At 52.4% G+C, this 12576-nt stretch overlaps 6 protein-coding genes across 7 annotated transcripts; 4 read left to right on the top strand and 2 right to left on the bottom strand.

The window, feature by feature from the left end:
- Positions 1-274: 274 nt before the first annotated feature.
- NCU00031 (hypothetical protein) lies at positions 275-1492 on the top strand. The gene is made up of 3 exons (XM_951925.3): positions 275-389; positions 712-970; positions 1073-1492. Exons 1-2 carry the CDS (start codon positions 372-374, stop codon positions 919-921), a joined length of 228 nt encoding a protein of 75 aa, XP_957018.1. The 5' UTR covers positions 275-371; the 3' UTR covers positions 922-970; positions 1073-1492.
- Positions 1493-1641: 149 nt separating this feature from the next.
- On the bottom strand, positions 1642-3364 carry NCU00030 (mitochondrial nuclease). Its single transcript, XM_951924.2, has one exon. It carries the CDS (start codon positions 3007-3009, stop codon positions 2011-2013), a length of 999 nt encoding a protein of 332 aa, XP_957017.1. The 5' UTR covers positions 3010-3364; the 3' UTR covers positions 1642-2010.
- A 449-nt stretch (positions 3365-3813) lies between these two features.
- On the top strand, positions 3814-6781 carry NCU00029 (ZIP metal ion transporter). The gene is made up of 3 exons (XM_951923.2): positions 3814-4751; positions 4835-4965; positions 5049-6781. The coding sequence occupies exons 1-3, from the start codon at positions 4688-4690 to the stop codon at positions 6396-6398; spliced, it is 1545 nt and encodes a 514-aa protein (XP_957016.2). The 5' UTR covers positions 3814-4687; the 3' UTR covers positions 6399-6781.
- Positions 6782-6798: 17 nt separating this feature from the next.
- On the top strand, positions 6799-9609 carry NCU00028. 2 transcript variants are annotated; one of them, XM_011395424.1, is made up of 5 exons: positions 6799-6986; positions 7221-7316; positions 7566-7620; positions 7836-8597; positions 8676-9509. In XM_011395424.1, the coding sequence occupies exons 2-5, from the start codon at positions 7229-7231 to the stop codon at positions 8770-8772; spliced, it is 1002 nt and encodes a 333-aa protein (XP_011393726.1). In that variant the 5' UTR covers positions 6799-6986; positions 7221-7228; the 3' UTR covers positions 8773-9509. The 2 variants fall into 2 exon arrangements, with proteins under 2 accessions (XP_011393726.1, XP_011393725.1); XM_011395423.1 differs by having other exon boundaries at positions 6964-7316; positions 8676-8768; positions 8836-9609.
- On the bottom strand, positions 7524-9765 carry NCU00027 (hypothetical protein; the record flags this gene model as incomplete). The annotated part of the gene is made up of 1 exon (XM_951921.2): positions 7524-9765. The coding sequence occupies one exon, from the start codon at positions 9763-9765 to the stop codon at positions 9094-9096; it is 672 nt and encodes a 223-aa protein (XP_957014.1). The 3' UTR covers positions 7524-9093.
- A 186-nt stretch (positions 9766-9951) lies between these two features.
- Positions 9952-12378, top strand: NCU00026 (hypothetical protein). The gene has a single exon (XM_951920.2). The coding sequence runs from the start codon at positions 10845-10847 to the stop codon at positions 11937-11939; it is 1095 nt and encodes a 364-aa protein (XP_957013.1). The 5' UTR covers positions 9952-10844; the 3' UTR covers positions 11940-12378.
- Positions 12379-12576: the final 198 nt, after the last annotated feature.

Raw genomic sequence — 12576 nt, 5'->3', positions numbered from 1 at the left:
GTATGATTGTGGTTTCAAGGAGCAAGGAATGGTTGCGGTGGTGTTGCGCGGAATCTGTTCTTTTGTGTACAGTGGAGAAAGAACTTGCTTGGTTGTTTAGCGGTAAGATGAAAGCGTTTGGAGAGGCGAAGGTTACTCTGCGAACTTTCTTGGATGGGAAGAGGAAGGAGAAGGAAGAAGGAATTCAGAGGACGAGAATTTTGGACGGAAAAAAAAGTATAAGTATGAGGGAGTCGCCGAGTTGCAAGAATGAAAAGATCTAAAAGAAGAGCATTGAGAGTCTTATATCCTCATCTGCATGATATATCCATAGCCTTCTACTACAAGCACCATTCAACCACTTCTCTAACCTACTTCGCAACTCTATCACCATGTCGTCTTACGATAACGTACGTTGCCTATCTCCTTTTACCCAATCCTCTAATCTTCATGATCATTCACAAAAGACACATTTTTGCTAAGTCTCACATCTGTCTTCTCCACCACTCACAGACTCGCGAGGAGACATTCGTGAGGCCATCATCTCATATCCTTTCATCCTCAGCATCCTTATCCTTAGCATTTTCATGGTCCATCCCACTCCAATTCCACACCAACCCTCACCAGTTTTTTTTTACACAGAACCTCCAGCCCAACCACAGCCATATCATCATCTACCGCACCAGACACCCCTTGCTAACAGCTTTTCCTGCCCCTTATTTTTGCGACCAGACCTCCGGCCAAGACACCACCACGGGTGGCACCACCTTCCCAGGTAACGAGCAAGTCCCCAAAGATCAGACCGGGGCCACCACCGATTCCAAGAAGGACGAGTCTAAAGACTCTAGTTTCAAGGATGAGTCCGCGAAGGACCAGAAGCCCGAGGAGACGGAGGCTTCGACTACTACGGCTTATTCCAAGAAGAAGTACCAGTCTGGTTAAAGACTGCGGTCTATGAAGATAGAAAGGGGGGGTAGTTGAATGGGGGTTGGTATGTTTACATCAACGTTGATCACCTATGTCGGTGGTTAGGGTCATGACTGACTGACTGACTGACTGACTGACTGACCAATAATGCTGATCTTCCATCCAGATGGCTATCGCAGCCACAACGTACCATGTAGACATGGATACCGATACCCTGTGGTTGATGGTTGACGTTTTGGGAATGGATGGATTCGTTGATCAGAGCGGTGTGAACGTATACCCAACCGAGACAAGATCAGATGAACAACATTTGGAAGGCGGGAACGATGAACAAAGGAAAGAGAGAAAGAGAGAAAGGGATTACGATCGTTTCGCGACTGTGTGTGGGTTTAACTTCGAACTTCCTGTTTGGCTAGCTTGATGTTGTCGGGAAAGATAGGTACCTCGCCGGTGCTTGAGTGAGGAACCTTGATCAGATAGACAGACGACTTTGAGTTGCCTGGTGGGCATTGAATATATCACCATGGTTGCTACCCCCTAATCTGCTACTAAGGTTGGCTGTGGAGCTTTAAACCTCTTCCCTACGTTATGCACTGATATCATGCTTGGTTCACTGTACGGGCTGTGATCAAGGATGCCTTGGTGTCGATAAGTGCTTGCCTGGCGAATGGGCTTGCCGTCATATATCAGCTCGCGAAAATGAGCTCTGATTTGGAAGGCACACCGCAGGGCTAAAGGAGTAGAAGCGCACGTATGCCTGATGTCCATATGCAGTTGACCGACCAACACCTTTAACTGAACCCTGTCAAGTTCGACTTCGGACAGTGTTCCCTTTCCAATGGGGGTATAATCATAAAACGCTAAACTATGCTCATGTATGATGCTATGCACAACCCGCCTGTATGCAAGTACAAGCCTCACAGCGGCCTTCCCCGCTAGACTCCCATTTATCGACCTTATCCCCAACCTTCGTCACGGCAAGAAATCGAGGTGTACACAAGAGGTCATCTTGGGTGATACCGTCCTCGATACAACCATCATTTTTCTCTCTCTCTCTTTCTCTCTCTATTCTCCCCCCCTCCCCACAATACCTTTGTCATCCCCCTACTGCTTCTTACCAAACGACTTCTGCCTCTCGGCATAGTCCTTGACAATAAGGGAGCAGTTCGCCTCCGCACACAACCTCTTCCTCCTCTGTACCGGCAGCTTGCTCGCAAACTCGAGACCGCTCGCCCTCTCGACCGCCTCCAGGGGCACCTCAAAGTCCTGCAGCGGCTTATCGTTGGGGATCTTGGCGTTGGGCAACACGAAAGCTCCTAGCGCAACGTTTCCTCCCTTCTTGCCGTCCTCGGCAAAGATGACCTTGTAAAAGTGCGTCGGCACCGCCACGTTAGGGGGCTGCCCGATCATCTCGTACTTGACGTACCACTTGTTGTCGCTGGGGTCGCGCTTGGGCAGGTACAGAGGTCCGGTGACGATGCGGACGGAAGGGTACTGCTTCGTCAGGCGACGGCAGAAATCCTCAAAGTGCGCCCAGTAGTCGCGGTTGAAACCCTCGCCCACCTGCGGGCACATGTTGGACAGGTAAAAGGTGTCGTCCATGGCGGCTTGCGACCACTTGCAGTCGGCCGCGGGAACCTGGTGCCCGCGATCGAAGCCGGAGCGGAAGTAGTCCTTGAGCTTGCCGCGGAACTTTTCGGGGATCGCCTCGTCTTCGACGAAAGTAGACTTCTTGCGGTCGCCTTCGGACATGGACAGGGACTCGGGCGTGATGTGCTCCACCGTCCAGTGCGGGTTCTTGGTGCGGCGGTCGTACGAGGACACAAAGCCTTGGCGGGTCGCGAGATCAGCGACGGGGCCCGGGAAGCCGTACTCGAAGAAGGCCGAGGGGTCGACAGGTTTATAACCGCCGGCGAGAGCGGGCGCGCTGAAGACCTGGCTGGCGGGAACCGGACCAGGCTTGGAAGGGGCAGCGGGAACGGGAGCGTTCAGCGAGGTGGTGTCGACCTTCTTGTCGCTCTTGAGGGAGAGCATAGCGGCGGTGGCCGCGGCACCACCGGCGGCGCTCACGGCGGCAATGACGGCGATGGTAGCTTTCGACATGGTGACTAGCTGTCGTGGGGTTGCCCTGCTGGATAGACTGGATGGGCCTGCTTCCTGTCGGGGTGCGCGCAAGGGGTACTCTCCGCGGCTTTGAGGCGAGCGAGGTGCTGAGGAGATTCGGACAAGGGAAATTGCAATGGTGGAAAAGTTCCAAAGCTCAACTTAATAAAATTTCCCACGATCCGCGACCCGCGACTTGCGACTCGCGCCCCCGCGGCATCTCCAAGGGACACCCGAGGACCCAGTGACCCCGGCTCCCCCGAACGGTTGGTGACACGGCGACGGAGTGGGGAGGTCCCCACCGGGCAACTGGACGGTACCACATCACAAACACATGCACTTCATCTGATTCAGCTGGTGGGCAGAGACTTCGAGATAGAATGCTGTCCAGTCCCTTCGTTGCAACTGATATGGAGCATTTTGCCAACTGTTCCAACGCATTGACAGGTTGGTAGAGGTATGCAGTATAGGTATTTCAGTGCTCTTTTTCGATCTCGGAAACTCAGGGTCTCTTTGACTGAGCAACCCTGACTAGCCCATATGAGACCTGAGAAATATGCTAGACCAAACAGCATCTATAGATATCCATCAGAAAGCTGAATTGTTGAGACTCATGATGGACAATTGCTCATGACAGCTACCAAACAAAAAAGAGAAACAAAGTGGGCCGAGTCCAAATCGGGGATCTGTGGTCTACATATGGTAGGTACAAGGCCAAGAAGGAGACCTATGATGGCATCGATGATAAAGATCCTTGTTGCTTTCGCTGCTTCTTATCACGAACGGACGGTCCTTGTTAAAAAGCCTGCGTGAGCTGCAATTGTTCGCCTTCCCAACCTCAGCCTGGATATCTCGGTCCAAAATCAATCGACTTCTTCGACGTCAAAACCGGCAGTCCCTATCAACTTGCGGCACTGCAGTCGACACCCAGGCATCCAAGGCTGCAAGTTCCCTCCACATCCGCCCTGCATCTTGCATTGTCTTCGTTCTCCGCACTCGACGCCCCAGGCACCTGCACTCCATTGTACCTACCGACCGAAACAATACTTATCTGACCCATTGACTTCCATTCTTCCATCCAATCTGATCACCTGCTTACCTTCACGACGCCAACAGCCCATTCAGGGCCGGCTACCGTGTGCCAGCAAGGTCCTCAAAACTAGCGCACACTGCACTAGCGAAGTTTTCGATCTCCAAGCGCCGGTCCGGATCAACAATCTAACCCCAGGCCCCAAACCCGCCGCCCAAGAGCGGGCTCCAATTGATTGTCCTGTGTCTTATATTGTCTGGGCTGGGTGTGTGTGGCCGTTGAGGTTCTCAACCACGACGGGACCTGCTAGCTACCTAGATTCTCGCCTGCGTCTGATCTTGCCTCGCTGCCTTTTCCCATCCAAACACCATCTTGATCAAACTTGTGAGGCTCGCTCGTCCGTCTGACTCCTGTTGACGCCAAGGTCCCTTTTTGGTCATTCTTGACAAATATCGGACTATATTCAGGATTTCTACTGCAACAATTTGACCGTTCCCCGTTGCTACAAGTACAGTTATCGATCGCCGTCTCCCCTCCATGCCATACACGCCGTCATCACGGATAGCAGAGACTGCAGCAACCGACTACAGACGGGCGGCGTAAAGCGACAATCCGGCAAACTTGCATCCTCACCCAATTCCGGCCACGATGCTTACAACCGCGATCGACAATGACACCCGAGGGTGGATTTTGACCGTCGTGAGTGGCTTGGGTTCGTATCCATCACCCTTCGTTGTATCGATTATGTGTGTGGGTTGAGTTTCTCGAGCATCCAAGCTGACGAGCAATCCCTAGCATGCATTCTTGGATCAACTATCATTTGCGTCGATGTCCCCATCCGCTTTTTCAACATCAAGAGCAAATTTAGTATACAGGGGAGCAATGTCTTCATATCAGGCTCTTTGAGTCTGAGTTTTGGGGTTATGGTTAGTATTCTTCAGACCTGGCTCTAGTGGCTTTCCTTGACCTTGCAAGAACCACAGCGAGTTAACTATTGAATGTACCACAGATATTCTCGGCCTTGTTTAGCATGCTTCCGTCTGCTTTGCGATACCTCACTACGGACGGGCGGGACGAGAAGACCGCAGGCCTCATCAACATGGGCTGTTACATTGCTGGCTTTTTCGGCATTCAGGTCGTCTCCCGAGTCCTCCATCGATTTATACCCTCCCACGTTGTTGGGTGCGACCATTCCCATAACCCACACGCAAATGTGCAACATCAGCCCCATCATGATGATCATTATCACCAGCCGCCTTGGGCGAGCCGTACCCATGGACAGTCCGTCACGACGCTATCCTCGGAAGCTCCAGAAACACCGACCATGGTCGAAGTGAATGGGCATGCGACCGAATCAACTCCCCTGCTACCGACCGAGACCGACCACGAGGCGCAGTCAGTTCCCCCAGTGAGGCCTAGTCTTTTTGGTCGTTCACATACCGTTGGAAGACAGGCCCGCAGCACCAGCGGCATCCAAAGCAGACGCCCATCCGTACGCCAGATGACGAACAGAGTACTATCATTTGTTAAGGATACCAAGCTTCACTGCGATGGCGATGGCCCGTGTTTCGGATATACGGATCCTTGTGGGCAGGAGTGCTTCAGACACATTGGTGCACGCTCCATCCCCCCTGGGCGTCCCGCCACCCTCCCAGTCATACGTTCCGGAGAGTCCGTGGGTACTGGCGAGGTACCAGATTCCCTCAACAGTCCCATATACCAAGTACGGAGTCGAACTTGTTCCAGAGAGTCGTCTGTCGGTTACGCAGACCGTGCCGACCACGATGGACCCCACGATGACCATGACGGAGAAAATCACGACACTGGCTATTCAGCAGTAGAGGAGGATATCGAGGCTCAACACCATCATCACGTACCGACAAACGCCTTTCTCTCTATCGGCCTGCAGACTGTTATAGCCATTGCGCTTCACAAGTTTCCTGAGGGCTTCATCACCTACGCCACCAACCATGTGAACCCTTCGCTCGGCTTCAATGTTTTCATGGCCCTGTTCGTTCATAACATCGCCGAGGGATTCTCCATGGCCCTGCCGCTGTACATGGCGCTGAACAGCCGGTTCAAGGCCATTGCCTGGGCCACATTGCTCGGTGGCCTCAGTCAGCCGCTGGGCGCCGGAGTCGCAGTGCTGTGGTTCAAGGTTGCCAAGCACAGCAACATCACGATCAACGGCACAGCATATGGATGTTTGTTTGCCGTCACTGCGGGTATCATGACCAGCGTGGCACTGCAGCTCTTTGGGGAGAGCTTGAGCTTGACCCACAACAGGAACATGAGCATCTTCTTTGCTTTCCTGGGTATGACTCTGCTTGGGGTCTGCGACGCCATTGCCGATGTGTAGAATGAGGAAACATGCGACAAAAGGTGTCCCCTTTTTTTGAATACGTTCATAGACGGAAGAGCACGGAGCTAATAGAACCATCTTGTATCACCCGTCTTGGTTGTTGGCGTTCTTGATTGGATCAGGGGACGTCATCGCACGAGTTTTCACGATAATGACAATGGGGAACAAATACAACGGTCGGACACGGGGCGTTTTGGGGAACATTGGACATTGAAGATTGGAGAAGTCATGAATTTGAACATGGGAAAAGGGGGCGGCGGGTTTATTGCTAGCAATGAAGTTTGTGATATGGCTAGTAACAAACCTCTTGAATATCAATTACCAAGACGTCGACCCCTACTTAGTGCCAAAACAAGGAATCTGAATGCCACGAACTACTCCACTTAAAGCCGGTGCTACTTGGAATTCTGACCCCTCACAAGCCCGAGTTTTCCCCTCTTCGGACTCCTCCTACGATTCTCCGAGATCGCTCGCTGGAGCAAAGTCGACCACCCAAGTATAAATAGGTGTGGTCACTGGTCACTCTAGATCTAACCTCGGGATAAACACTCAGACAGCCGGCCGATCGGGTATTAGTTCCAGCGGGTATGTTTCAGTCGTTCAGTGTACTACACTAGTCAATGAGTCTTCCTAGATGCATGAAATCAGAAACGGAAACTGAGGGGAAACTGAAGTCGATCACAAAACATGCGACATTCTAGACATCATTAGCACCGCCATTGTTATCCCCTCTGCCACACAATTTCTGGACTCACCACTAAAACACAACCGCACAAAAGTTCAACAAGCTAATTGGCCTCTTGATACCAAGAAATTTAGAAACAAAAATGTCGACAGAAGCAAAGAAGACTATGAAGGCCGTAGTCTTTGAAGGACCCAAGAAGGTTTCTGTTCAGGAGAGGCCGATTCCTGAGGGTAAGCCTCCCGCATCTGGTGTTTTCGCTCTCCACCACCAACCACTCCAAGATACATACATACGGTGGTCTTGATCATGCTAGACTTATATTTCACACTGAGCACAAACTCAGTCAAGACCTTCCCCAGATGGCATAACGAGTCCCGAGTCCAACTGGGCACACTGACTGCAAATCATCATCCTCTACAGCACGACGGAGTTTTTTGTGTGTGACATGGGCTAACGTGAGTGCATGAATGATTGAACAGTGCAAGATCCTAGGGACATCATTGTCAAGGTGCAGATGACTGCTCTGTGTGGCTCGTAGGTTCTATCCTCTGCGCTTGGTTTCCTAGGCTTAGTATAACATGCTACACACCTCACCCAGTATCTCACCCCATCACGACCTATCCTCCCTACCTCCCTTCTCCGTTTCCCCTCTCCCTTTCACCTGCCTCACTGCCACCGATCAATCCCCCTCTCTCCATCACCAAAAGCACACCCCTGACCGACCACCGCTAACCAACAACTGCCCAAAGTGAACTCCACACCTACCGCGGCCGCGAGGCCTCAACCCCAGGTTTCATCATGGGCCACGAATTCACCGGCGTCGCCCACGCCGTCGGCTCCTCTGTGAAGACCATCAAAGTAGGCGACAAGGTCGTCGCCCCCTTCACCGTCTCCTGCGGCACCTGCTTCTACTGCCTTCACGGCTTCTCCTCCCGCTGTGCCTCCTCTTTGTTGTTCGGTTCCCCCGGGCTCGACGGCGGACAAGCCGAGTACGTCCGCATCCCCCTTGCCGACGGGACCGCAGTCGTGGCCCCGCCCGAGATCGAAGATGAGAGGGCGTTGGTGTTGATGGCGGATATTTTCCCCACGGGATATTTCGGCGCGAAAAACGCGTTTAAACTGATGCATGACCTGAACCCGGAGGAGGCGACGGTGGTGGTGGTGGGTTGTGGACCTGTGGGGCTTTGCGCGGTTGTATCGGCGCTGGAGTACAAGCCTAAGCATTTGTTTGCTGTGGATTGTGTGGAGAGCAGGTTGGCGTTGGCGAAGGAGCTGGGCGCGGAGCCGTTGAACTTTGCGGAGGTTGAGAAGGGAGGTGTTGGGCTGGAGGGGATGGTGAAGAGGATTAAGGAGGTGACGGAGGGGAGGGGCGCGGATGCGGTGGTTGAGGTGGTGGGAAGCAGGCCGGCGCTCAAGACGGCGTATGAGCTTTTGAGGCCGTTTGGAGTGATCAGCAGTATTGGTGTCCAGGGACACTATGATTTACCTTGGTCGGGTGAAGATGGGTATAAGTAAGATTTCCCCTTCGTGCCTCGTCTGTCTCGTGAGATGATGGATAATGGATGGTTTGGCTAATCTCCCGGCAACAGCAAAAACCTGAGAGTACAGATGGGCCGATGTCCGGTGCGGTCCATCTTCCCGGAAGCGTTGGAGGTGATGGGTAGAAACCAGCACAAGTTTGGGTAAGCACCAATATATGTTGGTTTGTACAAATGTTGACACAAGATGCTGACCTTCTGTCGTCTATAGCTTCATGTACGACAAAATCATGCCCCTCGCCGAGGCTGTCGAGGGATATGATCTCTTTGATAACATGAAGGTACAGAAGGTGATCTTCACACCTTGAATAGGAGCCATGATTTCTTCGCGCCGGAGATGTCATACGCATGAGTAGAGTACGTCGGGGAGACCAAATAGCCTAGCCATCTACAAGTACTTCCATAGACAGACAGACAACTACCGCAATGCACCGACGGATGCGGAACTTTGGTGTGCCTGGTAACTCTCTCAGTTCTGTCTAGGCTTCACGAGGCCGTTGTGCATCCAGTAGTACGTAACAGTTGAATCATCTTGGACGGTCGCGAGCAAAATACGCTTGCCACGCTTCGGGCCCCTCCATAACTGCCACTGGGCATCCTCGTTGGCGTTCACAGACTCGCCTCCGGGAGGGAGGGCCGTGATGGCATCAAAGACGGCCGCGAAGTCGCTAATGGACCATTTCTCAGCCAGGTGCAGCGGAAGAACCCATTCCAGCTCAGGCTCCTGGGGAACACGCTGGTTCAACTGCTTCTCAGCCCTGATGATGTCGATCTGCTCATCGGGGTGCACATAGAGGCGCTTTGGCGGGAGTCCATAGATGAGAGGTCGAGGGAGGTTGTCCTGAATGTGTATCTGGACCTGAGTCCAGTCGTGTTGATTTTCCAGGTTGTTCACCACAACCTTTGTGAGAGCTTGGAGGTGTTGGTCGGCCGACATGTTGGCAACAATGGTAAGACAGTCTTGCGTTTGGGGTGACTGACTGACTGACTGACTGACTGAATGAGATGGTTGTTGTTGTTGTTGTTGTTGTTGTTGTCTTGTCGATGTGGGCCGAGCAAGAAGCTTGCCCTGATGTCCTGTCCCGTCTTGTTCATTTTCGCGAATCTGTTTGTCCGTTGGCGGGGTTGATCCAGACTCCATTTTTAAGCGGGTCTCAACCACAAGGGTACGACCTCAAGGGACGCAATCAGCAGGGGTTCTCTATCAGTATTGGACAGGAGGAAGTGGGTCACTGAGGAAGATCAGTCGAGCCTGGAACATGGAGGCCGCTGAAATACGGCAGTATGGACAACTTTTGTTTCGGATGTTTTTCCCATCGACATCTCATTTTCACATCACCTCCCGTCGACACGACACATTCGAACACTTTTTCCCGAATTACCTCGTAACTTTGAAGCTTTACTGACACATGCGGCATGACATCACCGCTACGTCGGCCGTGTTTTGGTCCCGTCAAGCCATCTCACAAGCTCCCAATGACCATGGAGTAGGCCGAGATGACGGGAAAGGTTCACCAATGAACTGGGGACCCAAGATATTTTCTGTTGGAAAAGGCCGTCTTTCTGGGTTTCTGGAGGGTGTGTCACGACGGGGCTGAGTGTCTGCAGGTTTCTGGGGGAGCTAAGCTCCGGCTATACGCGTACAGTATGGTATAGGCTGTTGGATTGAGGTCTGGCCCATCCCGTCACTCGCCCCCCCCCCCCCTAGTCGCCGTTACCTTGGGCGGTTTGTGGTTATGTCGACTTCCTCGCTTCCTCCCTCCTTTTCTGCCCCCTTGAGCAGCTGCATCACTAGTCGGTGCGTCCTGTACACAAGTAAGGTGACCCTCCTGTGTCGTCAGTTGCAGGTACCGTGCCCTTTGCAAGGGTGCAAGTTGGTTCCGGGACCAAGAACTTAAATCTGACGACGAGTGCTATCGGGCCCTTTGACTTCTCGGCCGCCCCTTCGCTGTCTTTTCTCTTTCTTTTTTCTTCTTCCTCATCCTCTCCTTCTCTAGGTACTAGTAACCTTGCCCACATTGACTTTGGTCTTGTTTACTCTGAGAAACCCCCACATCTTACTCTACTTTTACATCGTTTGTATCTTACACCACTCTTGTTTTCCCAGAGCATTACGAATACCAAGTACACATAATTAATCTTTAGTCACCCCCGCCACGCTTTGATAACCGCGCCCGCCAACAGCCCCCTTCGATCAACGGCTTTATCAAAGAAGCTGCGATGGTTCAAAACAACCATGTCGCAGCCGGGAGCCTGAATGGCACCAACGATAATCCATCTCCTCACAAGGATCGAACGACGGAGAACTTGAAACCCGTCACATCAGAACAGCCACTCGTAAGCCGCCAGGTCTCACGACAAACCGACACCACGAAGCCTCCTCGATTATCGGTAGATGATGTTACCTTAGCAGTACCAGCAGAACGCGACATCGCAGAAACAGACCACACACGGCCTTTTGATAATGGCTATCACTTTCCGCCCAAGTACTCCTGGCAGGAGTCCACAAAGCAAGGGCTCTCCTCGTTCTGGAAGTTCTTTACAACGCCAATGGGCTGCTTCTGGACGTTCTATGGGCTCAACGTGGTAGCTTGGGGTGGCATGTTGTTCCTTTTGCTCTGTAACGCCGCGCCGGCCATGTGCCATCCGACGTGCGACGATATCAACTCGCCGAGGCGAAAATGGGTTGAGTGGGACTCGCAAGTTCTCACGGGTCTGTTCTGTGTCACTGCGTTCGGACTGGCGCCATGGCGCTTCCGGGATCTCTGGCTTCTGATGAAGTACCGCATCAAGGGACAGCAGGAAGGCCTTCTAAGGCTTGCTGGGATTCATAGCAGCTGGTTTCGTCTCCCGGGCACGGAGGAGCTGTCCCCGGATATCGGACCAGACAATCTCCCGGCTGATGTCCCCAAGCAGTGCGTTCCCATCCCGCAGGAAAAGATGCCCAACGCACCACTGACGGGCATTCGAGCGCCGGCCACCAAGGTTTGGAAGATGGACTTTATGATATGGTGCATGATTCTCAATACCTTGGCTCAGGTCGGCCTGTGTGGTATCATGTGGGGTATGAACCGGTATAACCGCCCGAGCTGGTCAACGGGATTTCTGGTAGCTGTCGGCTGTATTATCGCTATGGTCGGTGGCCTGGTCATGTTCTTTGAGGGAAGAAAGGTGAAGAGGATCGAAGGTGTTCCTTGCAGTGCGCGAGATCTGCAGAAGCTGGCACAAGACAAGGAGATGGGCATTTTGCACTACAACAACATTGGCGACAAGAAGCCCAAACAGAAGAAGAAACAAAGCGATCCGGAGAAATAGAGGTTTCATGGAAGAGGCATTCGGCGTTTGGGATTTGGGATCAGGCATTAATCGATGGATCGAGTTCTACAACAACCCGGGAGGCTTTAATGATGGGAGTTTGGGAAAGGATATGGAACATTGTTATCGCTGTATGGGCTGTGAAAATAAGTGCGATAACTTCTTGATGGAACACGATAGGTAGAACACCATAGGTTATCGCGGCTATTAGTATGTATCAAGAGTATATGGAACCTACGAGCAGAGATCGCCGTCTCACTACTCGGAATACTGCATAACCAAGGCCTGAAAGCGAGGCGGTGAATCTCTGGTCCGTCTGTCTCTCTTTCTTTAGGCTGTCTGTCCTCCAGACACATGACAAGCTCTACGTTGATATTCCCACGTAATCATTTCAGGTTTTTTATTGGCTCGATGTACCACAGTCACTTGATCGTATGAAGCAGCAAGCAAGGGTTTGGGCCGTTGTGGCTCGAGATCTTGAGATTTACAATGCAGAGGCCAACCAACACCTTGATGGCCTCTTCCGGCGTCGGTAGGTATTCAAGCCACAGTGACCAATCCCAAGGCGGTTCCCTCTGTTCCCCCGGTCCGTTTCACCACTGAGGGCCTGTGGATACATGCGTTGTGGAAGGGAAAT

The sequence above is a fragment of the Neurospora crassa genome, linkage group III, assembly GCF_000182925.2.
Source record: "Neurospora crassa OR74A linkage group III, whole genome shotgun sequence".
NCBI classification, from domain to species: Eukaryota; Fungi; Ascomycota; class Sordariomycetes; order Sordariales; family Sordariaceae; genus Neurospora; species Neurospora crassa.
Note: the sequence above shows the minus strand (reverse complement) of the source record. Positions and strands in the feature narration are given on the sequence as shown.

Coding starts and splice junctions, on each gene's coding strand:
- NCU00030 (XM_951924.2), bottom strand. CDS start 3,009: ATGTCGAAAGCTACCATCGCCGTCATTGCCGCCGTGAGCGCCGCCGGT.
- NCU00029 (XM_951923.2), top strand. CDS start 4,688: ATGCTTACAACCGCGATCGACAATGACACCCGAGGGTGGATTTTGACC. Junction 4,752..4,834: donor GACCGTCGTGAGTGGCTTGG/GTTCGTATCCAT, acceptor AGCAATCCCTAG/CATGCATTCTTGGATCAACT. Junction 4,966..5,048: donor GTCTGAGTTTTGGGGTTATG/GTTAGTATTCTT, acceptor AATGTACCACAG/ATATTCTCGGCCTTGTTTAG.
- NCU00028 (XM_011395423.1), top strand. CDS start 7,229: ATGTCGACAGAAGCAAAGAAGACTATGAAGGCCGTAGTCTTTGAAGGA. Junction 7,317..7,565: donor GGAGAGGCCGATTCCTGAGG/GTAAGCCTCCCG, acceptor ATGATTGAACAG/TGCAAGATCCTAGGGACATC. Junction 8,769..8,835: donor AGAAACCAGCACAAGTTTGG/GTAAGCACCAAT, acceptor TGTCGTCTATAG/CTTCATGTACGACAAAATCA.
- NCU00026 (XM_951920.2), top strand. CDS start 10,845: ATGGTTCAAAACAACCATGTCGCAGCCGGGAGCCTGAATGGCACCAAC.